The sequence below is a fragment of the Trichomycterus rosablanca genome, chromosome 17 (assembly GCF_030014385.1).
Source record: "Trichomycterus rosablanca isolate fTriRos1 chromosome 17, fTriRos1.hap1, whole genome shotgun sequence".
Lineage (NCBI taxonomy): Eukaryota > Metazoa > Chordata > Actinopteri > Siluriformes > Trichomycteridae > Trichomycterus > Trichomycterus rosablanca.
The window spans coordinates 25,253,543-25,271,541 of NC_086004.1; the positions used below are offsets into that span (position 1 = coordinate 25,253,543).

The 17,999-nt window shown below is 39.3% G+C and overlaps 2 protein-coding genes across 2 annotated transcripts; both read right to left on the reverse strand.

Moving 5' to 3' along the window:
• Positions 1 to 249: 249 nt before the first annotated feature.
• LOC134331590 (hyccin 2) lies at positions 250 to 9,266 on the reverse strand. Its single transcript, XM_063013063.1, has 12 exons — positions 9,208 to 9,266; positions 5,816 to 5,873; positions 5,625 to 5,682; positions 4,332 to 4,436; positions 3,956 to 4,132; positions 3,345 to 3,425; positions 3,151 to 3,266; positions 2,824 to 2,919; positions 2,427 to 2,543; positions 1,500 to 1,587; positions 1,139 to 1,289; positions 250 to 830 (listed from the first exon to the last, which is right to left on the reverse strand). Exons 3-12 carry the CDS (start codon positions 5,673 to 5,675, stop codon positions 250 to 252), a joined length of 1,563 nt encoding a protein of 520 aa, XP_062869133.1. The 5' UTR covers positions 5,676 to 5,682; positions 5,816 to 5,873; positions 9,208 to 9,266.
• A 1,050-nt stretch (positions 9,267 to 10,316) lies between these two features.
• On the reverse strand, positions 10,317 to 16,296 carry zgc:162816 (uncharacterized protein LOC571260 homolog). Its single transcript, XM_063013064.1, has 8 exons — positions 16,215 to 16,296; positions 15,869 to 16,029; positions 14,047 to 14,327; positions 12,305 to 12,485; positions 12,058 to 12,179; positions 11,781 to 11,970; positions 11,091 to 11,196; positions 10,317 to 10,578 (listed from the first exon to the last, which is right to left on the reverse strand). Exons 2-8 carry the CDS (start codon positions 16,018 to 16,020, stop codon positions 10,489 to 10,491), a joined length of 1,122 nt encoding a protein of 373 aa, XP_062869134.1. The 5' UTR covers positions 16,021 to 16,029; positions 16,215 to 16,296; the 3' UTR covers positions 10,317 to 10,488.
• Between the last annotated feature and the right edge of the window lie 1,703 nt (positions 16,297 to 17,999).

Below are 17,999 nucleotides of genomic sequence, written 5' to 3' on the forward strand. Positions count from 1 at the left end.
ATAATGTATTGGGGAGGTCTGCCAGACGCATCTTGGAGAGACAGATGCATTCACATGACAGATGTATTTTGACATGACATGCATGTCAAATACCGTCTGCAGCAGTTTGAGTAATGAGGCATCATTTACTGCATTTTAAAGTTGATAATCAGTATCTAGAAACCACCCTGATACTAACTGCTAAAGAAACCACCAAGTGTAAACTGTGTCTCGACCGTTTGAGTTGTAGCTCAACCCTGCGAACCTAATTTATACCTGTGATATAATCTGCATATTAAAACTGGATGAGCGGGACTGTTTGGACAATGGGCTTGCAGAGGAAAATGGACTTTGAGGTGAGGAAAGATCCTGACTCCTCAAGGCTAGTTGCTCCTCCTGAAAGCTCATAGCTGACAAACAGTGAGCTTTATTTGCACTCAGACTTTTGAAAAATGGGCAATTGGTAGGCCCTGATGAGCCAGTCAGACTGGTGCAGTCCAGAGACTTACTGGAGGATGTGCTAGCAGTTCTGGCTGGTGGTCCAGCAAACGGTGGAAGGTAATGCGGATCCAGGAAACTCCTGGCACTGCTGGGGCTGAGGCTGCTGCCAGTGTCTGCAGTGCAAAGAGTGATAGCTGGAGGGGGTGAATGGTGGGGTTCCTGGAGCTTGCGTAGGGCAGCTCTGGTCTTAATTGATGTGTCTTTTACCCACGCCACTGGGTCTTGGGATAAACGTGTTCTTGTGGCCCGTTCTCTTTTCATACTGCTGGGCTGACTACTGCTGGAGGCCCCGGAAGAAAAACCCTCATCTGGATCAAATGAGTCCTCACCACAGCTTCCCCCATCAGCATCTGGGACGTAGACAGAGAGGAGAAAATTGAACATGCTGAGTAAAATAACAGACATTGTGGACCAAGTCTAATCATTACTCAGCCAGAGGGTATTACTATGTAGTACTAGAAAAAAGCATGTTATCAAGCTATTTGCATGTTCTCCCCCATTTACCATGTATGTTTTTTTATTACAGGAGACTAAAGATATTTCTTTTTTCCTATTTTAGTAAGTTGTATTTAGGAAAAAAATGGTTTGTTTATGAACTGAAGCATTGTTTATCCATCAAATACAAAAAACTACACCCCTTTGTATATATGTGTTGTACCCTCTCTTTTCCATCGAAGTCTGCGAATAGAGGCAGCAGTGATGGCGGTCTGGGAAACACGCTTGTTTGTGGGTGTTGCCTCAATCTCCAGAAGAGTCCGTGTACCCTCTGGTGGACGAGGTGGCAAAGAAAGTCTGATAGCATTTGCTACCTAAAAAAGGGCATGAATTTTGATCTTAATTATAAATGATTTGTGTTATTGATTAGATATTATTCTGTGCTTGTCAGATGTAGATTATGTAGAAACATAGACAAATGTGGAGTAAACATGATAAAATCTATACGGACAGCAAATCTGAGTTGCTGGAGCTGTAAATCACCAACAATACATTTAATTATAATATTATATTAATACTGTTACCAGTATTGGGCTGGCATAAAGCTCCAGCTGTGCTCTATATAATATGTCCTCCAAAGCTTCTCTCCCTAGTTCCCACTGGCCGTTGTAGCTATAATAAAGAAAACACATACCATTACATTACTGGTTAATGAATAAGCACATGAGAAAAACAAACAATCCTGCTATACTATCTTAATTGTTACAATGGTTACCACATCAGCTTTTTAAAAATATTAATTCAAATGCATCAATAAGAACGTAATCAAAAATCTTAAATGCAATATTCATGCTTATTAATTTACATTAAGAGCAGTTAGCATGTTACTTTGTTATTCTGTTGCTTTTGAAAATATTTTAGCGACAAATGACAAATGCTGGCCATCTGTTAAAATAAATATATCATATTTTAGGTTTAATATTGTTATATTTATAATGTTTTTACATTAATATTAAATTAATAAATAATACAATTATAAATATATCATTATTTGTAGTTCGAATAGGATGGGTACATGGTGTACGTCATAAGAAGTGCATCAATTGCATTGCATGACGTCCAAAACCCAGTTCTAGCTGGTTTGGATCCTATGTTCTAGCTAAGAAAGCTCTGTTAACGGTGGAGTCTTTCACTGTCCTAAAAGGACACAGATGGGAGTATGTAAGAGTATGTTTATTTTTTCTGTGTGATCGCATTCACAAAGTCTCTGGCACCTGTGGATGAGCGCAGATTTGGGGACACCCGGTAAAGATTGGCCTTCAATCTTACTGTGACACTGTGAGTATGCAACCATCCACAGTGTCAGCCCAGGTCAGAAAATTCTTAAGGGTTTTTTTCACCACAATGCATCCACACATTTACACTAAACAACCCCTGAGATCAAAGAACTGGGATTCACAACACTAAGAGACAGATCTATATCCTGGTGCAGTGGAGCTTACTGAACTCACATGGCATGATAAACTGCAGTCAGCATCTGAACCATAAACTCCGGGTCCAGTCGCACACGGTTGCATGATTCCTGCCACAACTTCTCATGTTGTCGTGGGCAGCCGCACACACATAACCTTACAAGAAAGGAAACAAGGGCAGAGAGGATGTAAGAAAGTTTAGGTTTTTCTAAATAAAATGCATTAAAGACTTGCTAATTTAGGGACATTTGTTTATTCATATAATCATTAAGTACTTGTTTATGTAAGCATCTGTAAGGCAACACTGTGGCTAAAGGCAGTCTCTGTGTATAATGCCCAGAATCAGTTGGCCATTAATTACTCCTTCCAGAAAAAGAGAATATGGGAGTATAGGAAGAAAAAAAGCGAAGATCATCCATATAAAGGTTATTTTTACCGTGAGCTCATTCTGCAGACTGATTGATGAGAGGATGCAGGCATGAAGACCACAGCTGAGTTGTAGCACAGCATAAGGAAAGACAGCACTTCAAACCTATAGCAACAAAGAATAACTGCTATTTAAAAATATAACTCACCTTTTCTTTCCAAATTTGTTATTTTTATAAACATAAATGAGTGCCTGTGAATGGAGGCATTGTCCTCCTTCTAGAAGCAAATCCCATTAGTGTACAATGATTCCATTAAATTCTAAATATTTCACCACCTGCATTTCTAATTTTCACCTGCTAATAAGTGTACGTGTATGCAGTGTAAAACACTGTACCTGTTTTGGGAAGTAAATGTTTCTCTCTGGGGCAGCAAGCCACTGTATACCACCCTGATCAGGTCATGTTGGCTTAGAGCTCCCTCTGTCAGAGCCATGGATCCAAGGCTAGAGGGCTACAAACCAGACACAAACATTGTTATTCATAATAACTAACTTAAACAGACAACAAGGGTGTTGGTGTGACCACTTACCTCATGGTATATGGAAGGCTTGGAAAGAGAAGGTATTGTAAATGACAAGAGCTTGCTGTTCCCCCTACTGTCCACAATCTCCTACAAGCAAAAAAATAATAATAATGAGAAGGTAGACTATGATTTTGATTTTGCCCTTTAAACCAGATGCTAAACTCTGTGAGCAAACTGCAATAAGCTATTTTTGCAATTCAAACATTTGATGTGGGTACAATTAAAAAAAAAAAATTGGAATTTGTGCTTTAATGCTGGTCCAAAATTGTAAAGGTTTACTGTAGCAGCTTACTGGCCAATATTTAATACAATTTTACACAATCTAACTACAGATCAACTCAATAAATATGTAGGATGTCTGGATTTGTTTATCAGTCTTTGTTAACAATGTAGAAAACTCTGTGTACTTGTAATACCGGTGTTCATTTTTTGAATTTAAATTGCATTTATGGAGTCTGAAACTACAACAACTTCTCAATTTACAAGTAAGCTATGGCTAAAATGCTATGTTGGCTAAATTTGTCTGAGCACAGCAAATTTAGAGGTAATGCAAACAGTAAGTTTATGGTGTGACCTAAGCTTTTAGACTTATCCAGTGCATGGCATGACTTTCTCACCAGGTTATAAATGCCCAGCAGCAGGGCCTCAATACAACCGTTCCGGCGCTCCCTGCTGGCGGTATGGCGCAAATACACCCAGATTAGCTCAGGCAGAAACTGCAGTGTGAAGCGGCGCAGGCCCACCTCTGTGCTCCGGTACAGTTCAAACAGCTGGTTACACAATGGAGCCAGGAGCTGTGAACACAGACAACAGCACAAACTGCTTAATGATCTTTCAGATAATCAGAGTTATATTGTGTTAGGTGAAACAAGAAAACCCTGGGTCCAAGGCAGGAATTCACCACAGCAGCAAGTAGATTAATGTGTGATACCTGATGATGGACTAGTGCCCTGTGCCTGGTAAACAATGTTTCAAGATGATCTGGAAACATACCTCGCTGCTGGGATGCTCTTGTATGACAGCATAGATTGCAGGTATCAGGCCTTTCTTCAGGCGCAGAAGGCATGTGTAACCAGGAATCAAATCATCAGGTACTGTCTAAAAAGGAAAACGACAGTAAAAGAACAAAAGAAACATCAGGGTCATACATATTATTAACATTTTAGTTTCCAGAAAATAAAGTCAAATTGTTTACAGAGGTCACATTGTAATAGGCCCATCTGTAATATAGTTCTGCAGGGGGGCACAGATTACAGTATCCAGGGAGCATTAATTTGCTTCATCTGGAGGAGTCCCTGTTAATTCCGGCCTCATTGCCAGATCTTTCCTGGCTTCTCTGCCTATCTCCCCTTGCTTTTTCTCTGATGCTCAAACCGACCCAGCTTTTACACAGGAGGATATGTTGCTGTTCTTTATCTCCTTTCTGGGGAACTCAGCTGGCCATTCATGCAGAACTATTTTGGCTCCAGTCCTGTCTGCCATCACTGAAAAACTGTCCTGGATGTGAGCTACCTCCAGGGGTGGTGTGCTGTTATTTCTATCAGCGGATCGCACACATGAATCCACACTGGACGCAAGCAGCATCAGTAGGTGGAGTGGGTGAATGAACATTTGGTCATGTGTATTTTGGGAGCATTTAGTTTCTACTTTTGTAGTTTTTTTTTAGTTTTAGCATTGGAAATTTATTTAAAAATGGAATAAATTGTGAAATGCTGACATCTTCCTACCTTCCTACCTACTTATAGCTTATAGCTACAGTTTCAAGTTTGTAAATTCCTTGAACACATTAAAAAATGTGGTCGGATTTTTATCCAAATAATGATAATTGTTAAGCATATTCTGCCTAAACAATTGTATTAATCATGTTTTTATTAATCTCAATGATAAATTATTCAGAGTACTGTACATTTAATTTGACTATTAATTTTCATCAACCACTTCATCCTTAGGGTCAAGGCAGGTCCGGTTAAACCAGAAACACTGGGTGCAAGGCAGGCATAACCTGGACAGGACGACAATCTATTGCAGAGCTCTATAAATATACTGTCCACAAACACACGAAGTTCCATACTGATGCAAATTTCCTGAAAGTAAGTATCCTGTTAGTCAAACTGCTGCTTTGCAGTAATGGCAGTCATTGGTGTTGTTGTTACATTTAATCCCATGGCTGGTTAGGTTGGAGGTTTTCTGGATATGGAGCATGTATAGGAACAATTTGCCTGTTAAAGAATGTGAATGAAATCTAACATACAATAAGCAGAGGTTATAGCAAAGCAAAACACTTACCTTGAATTCTGAGAGCCATTCCTCAACAACTCCACGCTCCGAAAAGAGCATGATCCACCTTAAACAGTGAAACAAATGTTGACAACATAGAAATAATAAAAAACTACTAAGTGTAAAGCAAGCAATGGTCAAAATGTGAAGAAAATACACTAGCAGAGATGTTTAGGAATGTCTGATCTCACCACTCTTACTTAGTTTTCAGATCTGTAGGAGAGGGAAGATCATGCCTGCAACTGCTGATGAAACAGCCTGAGAAAAAAAAGGATAGAGCAATTCTATTTTACCTATCTTGTACTGATAGCATCACAGTTATTAACCTTGGTGTGTGTAAGTGTGAGTGTGAGTGTGTGTGTGTGTGTGTGTGAGAGAGAGAGAGAGAGAGAGAGAGAGAGAGAGAGAGAGAGAGAGAGAGAGAGAGATTGTATATCAGCTTTTGGCAGTCATGATAAAGAAAATGCTGCATATTACTCCCACAAGTGTCATGTCCTAATTAAAAGATTGCAAAGACTGATATAAGCTGAGAATCATTTAGGCCAGAACCATTGATCAAATCTGCCTCTGTCAACATTTTAGCCTCATATAGCTACAGTTTTCTCTACAGCGAACAGTTACGGTTTATTGGTTAAATTTAACATATGGAACATGAAACATAACAGAACCTAAATGTATCATGTAGAAAAGCTGTAGCACATTTAATATATGAAGTAACACCTCAAAACTTACAACAAATCAATGGCAAATAAAAGACGTTCTGGCTATCATTAACCTTCCTCTACAGTGACCTCACCTAAACCCCAACAAACATTCAAACTGGGACAATGTGTCAGGAAAAAGGCCCAAGAAATTGCACCAATGCATTGAAGGACGAGGTGAAGTGCATTCTGCATGGTGAATACAAAAGATCTTTTATTACATCTTGTAAATACTCTGTATTAACCTATAATAATATGTATGTGCTTTATATTTGTTCATACTTTGTGGTCCAGTTAAGTTAAATCATCTACAGCCCATTGCTGTATGTACAGCAGGTCTAAATCAGTAAAGGTTATCTGAAGGTTATAAGTCAGCAGCAGGGGTAATATAAGACTTGGCCTTACTTTCAGTAGGATCCTTGGTGCTTATAATCAATACAGTGCCCTTTTGCTCTTCCTCAAGAAACAGGTCAGGTCAGAACAAGTAATCAGAAGGTTTACACACACCCACTAAGTTGAGGCCCTGAGCAAGGGCTAAGAGGTGCACTGATTTACATGACACAAGAGCTCACAAAAAGTACACCAGTGCATTAAAACACCTCCAAAGAATCTGGGTTCTAACACTTCTGCTTGTTTTTAGAGCAATTCACAGCAACGTTTACAGAAAGTTTCCACCGACTGTAATCTCTTCAGATAGACTGAAATAGGCCAATTATGTGTTCGGTGTTTGTTGTGGAGGAACTGTGGAGGAACTGCAGTGGGCTGCACAGAGCCCTGACCTCAAGCCCATTGATTGCCAGGTCTTTTTTTATCTAACAACAGTGACTAAACCTTTGGCTGAATAGACACATATCCCCCCGACACACTACAAAATCTGGTGGAAAGCCTTGTCAGAAGAGCGAGGGCTGTTAGAATCTGAAAGGGGCAGCAGTTCCATGTTAATGCTTATGGTTTTGGGATGGCATGTCTAACAAGCTAAAGGTGAGGTGTGCAAATAATTAATGCCTTATTGTTTATACAAGTTACTTTTCTAGATAAAGTACTTCACATACACTTAAAAACAGATCGAACAATCCAACAAGCATTTACCTGGTGGTGTTTGATTTAAGATGACCAGAGATCCTGCTCTTTAACACCTCCTGCAGCATAAAAGGCTTACACCAGCTTTTTACAAGCTCCTGCACCAGATAATAAAGTGTATACAGCGGCTTAAACTAGGATTTAGTACAAGGCCTGAAATAGACTTGCTTGAAAAAGCTGAGTGGAAGATAAGTGTCTGAATAGTGGAGGTTTTTTGAGCGAGTTCAATAAAGCGGCATTGCATAAACCAATGTGGCATTACCTAATCCAGATAGTGTAGCTGTACATTTTTATGTTATCTGCAGTTTTTTTTTATGATGAATTGAACTGAGCTCTAAGGAATGTTCAGTGTCTTTAAGACGGTCTTGTATACTTTACCAGAACTGTGCTTCTCTATAATTCAAGCAGATTTTCATGAATTCTTTGTAAAGTCATTAAAAACAACTGATCTGCAAATTTTCTACAAAGCTTGTCACTATGGTACAGTGGCACAGTGAGTAATGCTGTTGCCTCACAGCAAAAAGGACAAGGGTTTGATCCTTTCTATGTAAAGTTTGCATTTTCTTCCTGTGTCCGCATGGGTTTCCGTCCAAACACATAATGTCAAGCCAATTGGAGCTACTAAATATTTAGTAATTTCCCTCAGGATAGATGAAGTATCTATCTATCTACCTATCTATCTATCTATCTATCTATCTATCTCTAAATAGTGTAAGTGTGTGTGTCTACCCTGTCAAGGACTCACTGCAACCCTAACCAAGACAAAGCGGTGGCAAAACAGACAAAGAATGAATGAACAAGGAAATGTGTTGTATAAGACCAAAGATGGTCTTATATTACGTGTGTACAAATACGTCAAAGGTTAATATTGTATTATATTTACTTGTTCATTCTCTTTTGGTTTGACATTTTGAGAAATATTTAAATATGAAGATAGTTTAGGGGGTAAACCTGAAAAAATTGTTTGACTTCACTGTGTGAGTCATACCTGTTACTCACTGCTGATCATTTCTATGTATTAACATGTTGCACAAACACCTTCTGTGCTGCATTGTGTTGCATTTGGTCCAACTTTGACTGACAAGGGTCTTGTAATCACCCTTAATCCTGTTAAGTTATCCAGCTTGTGTGCACTCTTCCCTAATTTGGCCTGCGTATTAGCAAGCCTCTTTTCTGCCCTGTACTAGTCCTGGGTAGTGGCACCAATCCAACTGTTTGGGCAAGCAGGTCCTTGTTTTTTTACAGAAAAGTTAAAACTAGTCAACCAACATACCAGATTTAACTAGGACATGATGTCTGGAGCTACCAGCAGAACATTTTGTTCACATTTCACCTCACATGAATGTGTACATAGGCTTTAATGGATCTGACGTGTGCTGATTCAAAGCATCCTGCAACTGTTTGTTTTACCTCTTGGGTAAAATGACATGTCAGACTGAAATTGTGTCCATACTGGAGGTCTGTCATAACGTGGACGCCTGTCTGCATGCCTGAGCGTGTGCGCATGCGCGTGAGTAAACGGCGCTGTAGGTATATGAACACACTGAGCTCTATTCGAGCTTGCTTACTATCAGCATCAGGTACAACATGATTTCTCAATGACTGACTGACTGACTAGGACAGGGTTGAATTTGATGAAATGATAACACGCAGTGGTGATGTCATCAGCTGCTTAGTGATCATGTTCCCAATGCAGATCATCATATTAGTCACACCTATTTATTAGTAATAATAACTGATTTAATACAGTTTAGTGTACATACTACAGATACGTGCATGTGTATATTAGAACCATTATGATTTATACATACCGTGAAGGTGATGCAGCTACATGGAGCTCCGGATGCTGCAGAATGAGCGCAGAGGTAGACCATCACTGATCATGCGACACTTCCAGACCTCTGGTAGGTTCGTGCCTGTGCCCCAGCATGTACTAACACCCCCGGTATACCCCGACATGAGAATGCCTCCGATGTTGACGTCTACCTGTCTTTTTTCTATCCTGCACACTTTACCAACCACTCGCAGATCCGTAGTCTGTTTACTGTATAGATTTGTTTTAACCGAGTCAGAAAGGAATCGATTCCTAAGCGCCAATGAATCTTTTGTAAAAGTGCCCATTTCATTATCAGGTGGCACGTCGGGTAGTGTGGGTGCTGCACAGGTTTCCAGCATCCTGAAGACCAAAATTCAAATCGTCTCCAGTTTGTCTGTCAGTTTAGTATGTTCTTCTCATGTCTAAAAATGTACTCTAGAAACATCTCTTAAAACATGCAGTAGGTGGGTTGGGTAGGCTACTATGTTAAAGACTATACGAGGTTTAACACCTTACCTAGTCTTTACCTAATTAACTCAAACCTCTGGGATGTGTATTTGACAATGTTCAGGCAAAGGAGCCAGTTTTGTACTGTACTGTAAGCATTGTAAAGCTCACTTGGCCATAGACCATTATTTAGCAACTTCTAATTTATGCCAAACTTGTTTTCGGTAGTTCTTGGATTACAATGGAACATCAGGGCAAAGTTTCCCTGAGCATAAGATGACAGTTTAGGTTTCTTACTGACCTTGTCATATTGTTGGTACAAATGAACTTGAGACCTGAAGTTAATTAGAAATGGCTCGCTCCAAGTTACACAGACTGTAAGAGTTTTCATACTTATCATAAACATTCCTTTATAGCACAATATACCCATTTTTAATTAAAGAGCTATTTGCAACATAGTCATCTTAAACTGGTCCATAATGCCTCTCAGGTCACTGGATAAGTATTCAAGGAAAACCATTTGGGAGGAGCTGACAAATCATGTCAACATGAACGTAAATCTCTCAGCAATGTTTTCAACACCTTGTGAATTCCATGCCACAAAGATAAATGAAAGTGGCTAATAAAAGTACCTCCAATACAGAGAGTAAGTAAAAATCACAGAAACAGTAAGATTTTATTAAGAGGTGTAATTAAATGTCAATTTAAACATCCAGTAATGTTTTATTCACAAAATCTTCAAAAGAACTAGAGAAAAAATAAATTCAATATTGCTATTCCTGACAAAAGTCATAATGGGACATAATGAGACTGTGTGTATCTTGGCTGGTTACCATCCACGAGTAGGCTTCCAAGTACCAACAATCTTTCCTTTAGAATGGACGATGTAGACTGGATGCATCATAGCTGTGGCACAAGCCTGTAAATTACATTATTAGAATAAGACGCTATATCACTTTTTACATTGTATTTTGCTTGATCAAAAATAAAATAATTAATCCAAGATTAAAATCCTAATGGCTCCTTCCAGTAGTCTGCAATTGTTGTATGTTTGAATGTATGTTTAATGCAGGATCAGACATCAATTATGGAAAAGAAACCATGTTGCACAATCTTGTGTATTAAAAGACATGCAACACTGCTGCTCTACATCTGCTGGTAAGGCATGTCCTTTACTCACATCTGTTTGGGCCAGTTCTACCAGCATTTGTTTTAATGCATGCCAGAAACACACTTCTTTGAAGTTAGAGGCTTATTTAAAAGAATGTATTCACTTTTAGTCATTTTGTGATGTCTTTAAGTAAAGAATCAATAAAAACGGACTGTAAAAAGAAGCTGTATATATGACAACAAAGACCCCAAACTGTAAAGCAGATGTGTCATTTAAAAAAATAAAAATAAATAAAAATCCAAAAAGCAGCTCATACTTACATGGTAAGGCATAAGGGAGAGCATGAAGCCTAGAGGGAACTGACTAAAATCTAGTTTTCCAGAGATGGGCTCCACTTTGCCATGCTCCTGAGTCATCGACACCAATCTACCAAAAAAAATGAAGTGCTTCAATCCAACAATCCCAGAATTAAAATCCAAATAAAGGGTGGAAGGGTAGCACAGCAGTAAATTACAGTAGCTCATCACTGAGATCATCAGTGCTATCCACTGGTCGGGCAGCTACATACAGACTTGATTGACTAAGTCTAGGGGAGGGATGGCTGAGGCCCCATAATGGATAGGGGTACCATCTGGGGTGTGTATCTGCTTTTATCCAGTGATTCTGGGAAAACCAGATCCACCACAACTCTGACCAGTATAAAGCAGTGGTAAAACATAAAAACTAAATTAAAATAATTTTTTTAATCTAAAAAAGACCATTAAAAGATTACTTAAAGACAATTAGTATCATAATCTGACATAAATTATAACATATTTAATATGTGCATATAATTAACAATCTCTAATTACAGCATGCACAGAATTTTGTAAAATGTCAAATTAGATTAAAAAAGCCATTGGATTGTGGTCTTACTGTTCAAACTGAAATTTAAATATCACAGGTTTGATATGTGCAACATATTATTTTCAGGTTCTGGAAATGTGTAGAGACTTATTGTTATTTCTTACTTTAATTCTGGATGACCCTCAATCATGGCATATCCTGTAGGTAAACGCCCACCTCCATCATGACTCAGGGCAGCCCAGCCACAGTCAACCAGCAGCTGGTTCCTGTGTGGATAGTGTCCTATAACCCTGGTCAGTACCCGAACTGCAATGTCCTCAAGTTTACAGGAGCCAATGAGAGATTGCTGCACATCTATGCAACAAATATAAAAAGACTTGTAGTGTAAAAAACCTTCTAGTCATTCTTGTCAACTCAGCACTTAAATCTCAGAATACTGACCATAAAATACATAGTTTCCAGGATGGACCTCACTTAACATTGACATGTCTGAAACTGGGTGGCTACAGGAAGGGGTGGAACCAATGCTAGATTTGGGACCTTGAATTCCAACAGCTTTCAGTCTGTAACATAAAATAGGATAACCAAGGCATCAAACTTTATGAAAAGACACTGAACTGGTGCAGGTAATGGCTTATGTAAAGATTAAAAGCATAAAAGGCAAAATAATATACTATTAACAGCATACGTCTCCATAAACTGCAACACCATTGTTGTAGTATCTTGGGCAACAGCCTTAATTTGCTCTTCCCCCTTACAGCTGTAGGTGTTTCCACAGTGGGCGTAGATTCCTGTAAGCTCCACCCCATCTGTTTCTGAAATTTCCTGTGCCAACTGTAGAGCGCCAGGATCGGAATGAGGAACGCCCACTAATAACAGAATCAAAATACAATAATAATTTTACATAATATTACATTGACTGTAACATTCAATAGTCTTAGATAAGAATAACAGAACAGAATGATCACACAGGTTTACTAGTCAGTTCAATAATTTCCTTTTGCATAAATAAAGTATCTTTCTATCTAAAATGTGCTTCACCAAATGAATAAGCTGATTATTGAAGAGCTGCAAGCTTACTACTAGATACATATATACAGGGGTTGGACAAAATAACTGAAACACCTGTCATTTTAGTGTGGGAGGTTTCATGGCTAAATTGGACCAGTCTGGTGGCCAATCTTCATTAATTGCACATTGCACCAGTAAGAGCAGAGTGTGAAGGTTCAATTAGCAGGGTAAGAGCACAGTTTTGCTCAAAATATTGCAATGCACACAACATTATGGGTGACATACCAGAGTTCAAAAGAGGACAAATTGTTGGTGCACGTCTTGCTGGCGCATCTGTGACCAAGACAGCAAGTCTTTGTGATGTATCAAGAGCCACGGTATCCAGGGTAATGTCAGCATACCACCAAGAAGGACAAACCACATCCAACAGGATTAACTGTGGACGCAAGAGGAAGCTGTCTGAAAGGGATGTTCGGGTGCTAACCCGGATTGTATCCAAAAAACATAAAACCACGGCTGCCCAAATCACGGCAGAATTAAATGTGCACCTCAACTCTCCTGTTTCCACCAGAACTGTCCGTCGGGAGCTCCACAGGGTCAATATACACGGCCGGGCTGCTATAGCCAAACCTTTGGTCACTCGTGCCAATGCCAAACGTCGGTTTCAATGGTGCAAGGAGCGCAAATCTTGGGCTGTGGACAATGTGAAACATGTATTGTTCTCTGATGAGTCCACCTTTACTGTTTTCCCCACATCCGGGAGAGTTACGGTGTGGAGAAGCCCCAAAGAAGCGTACCACCCAGACTGTTGCATGCCCAGAGTGAAGCATGGGGGTGGATCAGTGATGGTTTGGGCTGCCATATCATGGCATTCCCTTGGCCCAATACTTGTGCTAGATGGGCGCGTCACTGCCAAGGACTACCGAACCATTCTGGAGGACCATGTGCATCCAATGGTTCAAACATTGTATCCTGAAGGCGGTGCCGTGTATCAGGATGACAATGCACCAATACACACAGCAAGACTGGTGAAAGATTGGTTTGATGAACATGAAAGTGAAGTTGAACATCTCCCATGGCCTGCACAGTCACCAGATCTAAATATTATTGAGCCACTTTGGGGTGTTTTGGAGAAGCGAGTCAGGAAACGTTTTCCTCCACCAGCATCACGTAGTGACCTGGCCACTATCCTGCAAGAAGAATGGCTTAAAATCCCTCTGACCACTGTGCAGGACTTGTATATGTCATTTCCAAGACGAATTGACGCTGTATTGGCCGCAAAAGGAGGCCCTACACCATACTAATAAATTATTGTGGTCTAAAACCAGGTGTTTCAGTTATTTTGTCCAACCCCTGTATATCTATATCTATATATATAGATATATATATATAAACCTGCATACTCTTAGAAGATCTCACCTCTACCATTGTTGCAGTCCAATTTCATCCACACATGCCAGGCACTGCCCTGCTTCAGTGGTCTTTTTTTCAGTTCTTGCAAGGCCATGCTGTTGTCAATCAGTACATGAAATACAGACAGCCTCTCTGACAGCTTGGCACAGCGCTGCACTTTGTCAAATGTCAGCGGATAAGCGTAAAGGATGTCATCATATCCATTGTCAGCATAGAAAACAGCCTCAGCAAGAGTGGAAACCACAATGCACCTCCGTGAGCCCCCAGTCATAATATCTGCACATTCACTAGACGGAAAACAGTACTTGTAAAAACATACTTTTATTTTTCATGCAACAATGGGGTTAAGCAAAATGCCATACCGCTGTAAGTGCCTATAAAAATGAACCACAAGCAGGTCCAACATTGGCACATTGGATTCCTGGGCAAGATTTACCGTGTCACTCCCTATCCCCCTACCAGGAATAAGTTTGCAAGATGCATAATATTCAGACATTTTCGACAAGCAGATACAATAATTGAATGATTGTTTTTATTTAAAAAACTTAGACAAACCATCAACATTCTGCAAAAACTTGAACACCCCTGGTAAACAAATTTAAATATGCAACAACATCAGCAGATCAAATGAAACCAACAATAAAAACAGAAAACACAGGAACAGCAGTGGAGGAAAAAAAGTGCATTCTGGGCAACTGCACCAGCTACTCAATCCACCAGCAAGTAATAAGCAAAATGCTTGCCACAAAAACCTGACAGGGTAAGCCAGCACACCAACCGCAGCCAACAAACAAAAAAGCTGCCACACCACGACTAGTCCAGGATGGGTTGCTGTGACAGCTACACACAGCAGGTATGCTGGCAAAAAAACACAAGAAAGCTTCCAAATTAGAAATGTAGAATGCCACCACTGTTTACTGGGCTCCCTAAAACCAGAACAGCAGCAAGATAGCCAACCAAAGAAGACTGACAGTGAGAATAGGGTGACCATATGTCCTCTTTTTCCCTGACATGTCCTTTTTTTGAGAGCTAAAAATGCATCCAGCCGGGATTTTTAAATCACAAAAAATGTCCGGGATTCGGCTTTTTTAGTCTGCACTCGCTATTCTGTGTGTATGTTTTTGCATTGGTTTGTTTTTTGGTCTTTTTAGGAGTGCATCTGTTTTGTGAAAAATAAGTCTGATTGTCACGTGCATGTACTAACACAGAGGCTCTTGTCAACAACGTGATGCTGCTGCATTCTGTGGAAATTGCTCAGCAAGCACTGAGACACATCTTACTGCTGGGTTTCTACTGATGGGAGCAAGCAATTAAAGTGAATCAAATTAAAGTTAAAAACACTCCTAATAAGTCGGCTGATACGATTGTACAATACATCAAAGAACTAAAAAATAAAGGGATTTTTATCTATAGGTGACAACAGTTTTTTTAATTTGTTGTTATTATTGTTTAGGGCTTAACGCTGAATGTGAAGGAATAAGATTATCTGACCATAAAGGCCCTTGTTAAAGAGCAGCTGTACATTTATTAAAGTTCAGTAACACAGCTGGATGGTTATTGACTCATCTGTCAACTATTTAAACCTCTACTCCATACACATTACCAGGCGTCCTCTTCCTTAGAAAACCAAAATATGATCACCCTATGTGAGACAGACAAGCAGACTAACAAACAATGGACTCAAAAGCCCAAAGCTCCCTTCAGGTACAGTGCATGAATGAGACAGGGAAAGTTCACTTCTTTCTGATCTGCTCTCTTAATCAGTAACTAAGGTATGGCTAAAGATCTAACATGTATATTATAAATGAAGGTGTGTAATAAATCTTACAGTGTTTTATGGGTTTTCATGTGAGGTCGCACTTGCACTCCGATTCTCTGGAATCGTTCCAGCATCGTTCCAGCGTTCCTTTTCACAACGTCCAGATCCACAGTAAGAGCTGGAGAGCAAAGGTCCTTGGTAAACTCTGCACTGGCCTCCATAGCGAACTTCTGCACATCAGAAAAAGCATATAATTCAACAACACAATGTATAACTGTATATTTATAACTACTTTCACACAGAAGCTTCAAAAGTACAGTATATAAAATTAAAACTACTTCTCCCAGTTCACTGCAACAATGAAGTTAAACACACCAAAGTGCTAAAATTAAAGTGTTATTCTTTATCATAGTACCTGACAGTCAGTTATTCCACTCCTTACCAGTGAACACGACTTTATTACAGATGCAAACCGTAAAAGTAATTCAGTTTAAACTTTATATAAGATAACATTCTTCACTCTCTTCATTCAATCTGAGTAGGCTTTCTTCTTGTGATGTTTTGCTCGAGGAAGGAGTCGATTCTTTAACTCGGTTCTTTTAGACACTGGGAGCCGATTCGAACTGATGAGTCGTTATTAAAGATACATCAACAGAAGTTCTTTATATGAATGAATGAATTATTTATTGTCATTGTACATTGTACTTGTACACAATAATAATTTAATATAATAATAATAATAATAATTTGTATGATGAATAAAATGAAGGTACAGTTTATGGAAAACGCAGTGAAACAAAACGTGATTATGTGTGAAGTAAGAGTATTGTGTATTACACCAACTGGAAAAACACATCTGTTGTTTAAAATAAAATAAAATTCTACACTATCCACCCTAAAGAGAATTAAAAGATAAGCAGGTAAGGCTTTTGTATTTACATTTACATTTTCAGCATTTAGCAGATGCTTTTATCCAAAGTGACTTACAGTACTGTGACAGTATACAGTCTAAGCAATTGAGGGTTAAGGGCCTTGCTCAATGGCCCAACATTGGTCACCTGGCAGTGGTGGGGCTTGAACCAGCAACCTTTGGATTACTGGTCCAGTACCTTAACCGCTAGGTTACAACTGCCCACATTATTTAACCCTTGGGCAAAATATTGATGCATTTTAGTAAAAATAAGTCACAATGGTAACATGAGGGTGGCAGATGCCAACAGATGGTCATGTTGTGGGTGTGGAGCTGGACTCTGACGGCAGTGTAGGAGAGGAGGATGCTGTCTATGCTGCAGGTCCCACCCACTCTATGACACAGTGATGAGACACAGGAGCACATTCAGTGCAAGACTCATCCTACCAAACTGCACCACAGAGCGCCACAGGAAGTCTTTTCTACCTGAGGCCATCAAACTCTATAATTCCTTCCTTAATGTGTGACACTATGGTTCATCTGTGCAATAGTTGTTATTCATATGTGCAATAATAATAATAATAATGTAAGTATTTTAATTATGTGTGAAATAACATTTTAACTTTCTATTTGCAAATTGTTTTCTTCTTTTATCTTTGTTTTAAATTATTAGTGTTTATTCTTCTACATAAATGGGTGCTACTGTAAGAACTGCAATTTCCCTCTGGGATCAATAAAGTATTTCTGATTCTGTCATTTTCCTGCAAATCAAAAGATGCTCGTTTTTTTTCTTTTCATTTCATCATTTTCTACCACTGCTTTATCCTGGTCAGGGATGCGATGGGTCTGTTTTTGTTGGACGAAAGGCAGAGAACATCACAGAAAGATCACAGTACACATACACATTTAGACAATTGTAGTAGCTTCAGTAGCTCCAATTGGCCTAACTAATTGGAAACCAGAGCACCAGGAGGAAACCCACATAGACACAGGGAGAACATGCAAACTCCACACAGAAAGATAACATGTATGCACCTTGCTTTTTAAGTTAATTTCTTCATAACATTTCTTATAACATTACAGTACAATATAACGCTACTTTGTTTATCTGGAGACCTACTTATGTTATAAGCATTTAAAAACAAACAATAAGCCTACTTATTTAAAATAGCTCCAGTTTGTCTTGAACGAAGAGCAGTTGAGAGAGAAAGTGTCGACTCTTATCGACGAGCTGAATCATTTGATATGACTCAGTGCTAATGATCTGTCATAGACACACCCACTGAGCAT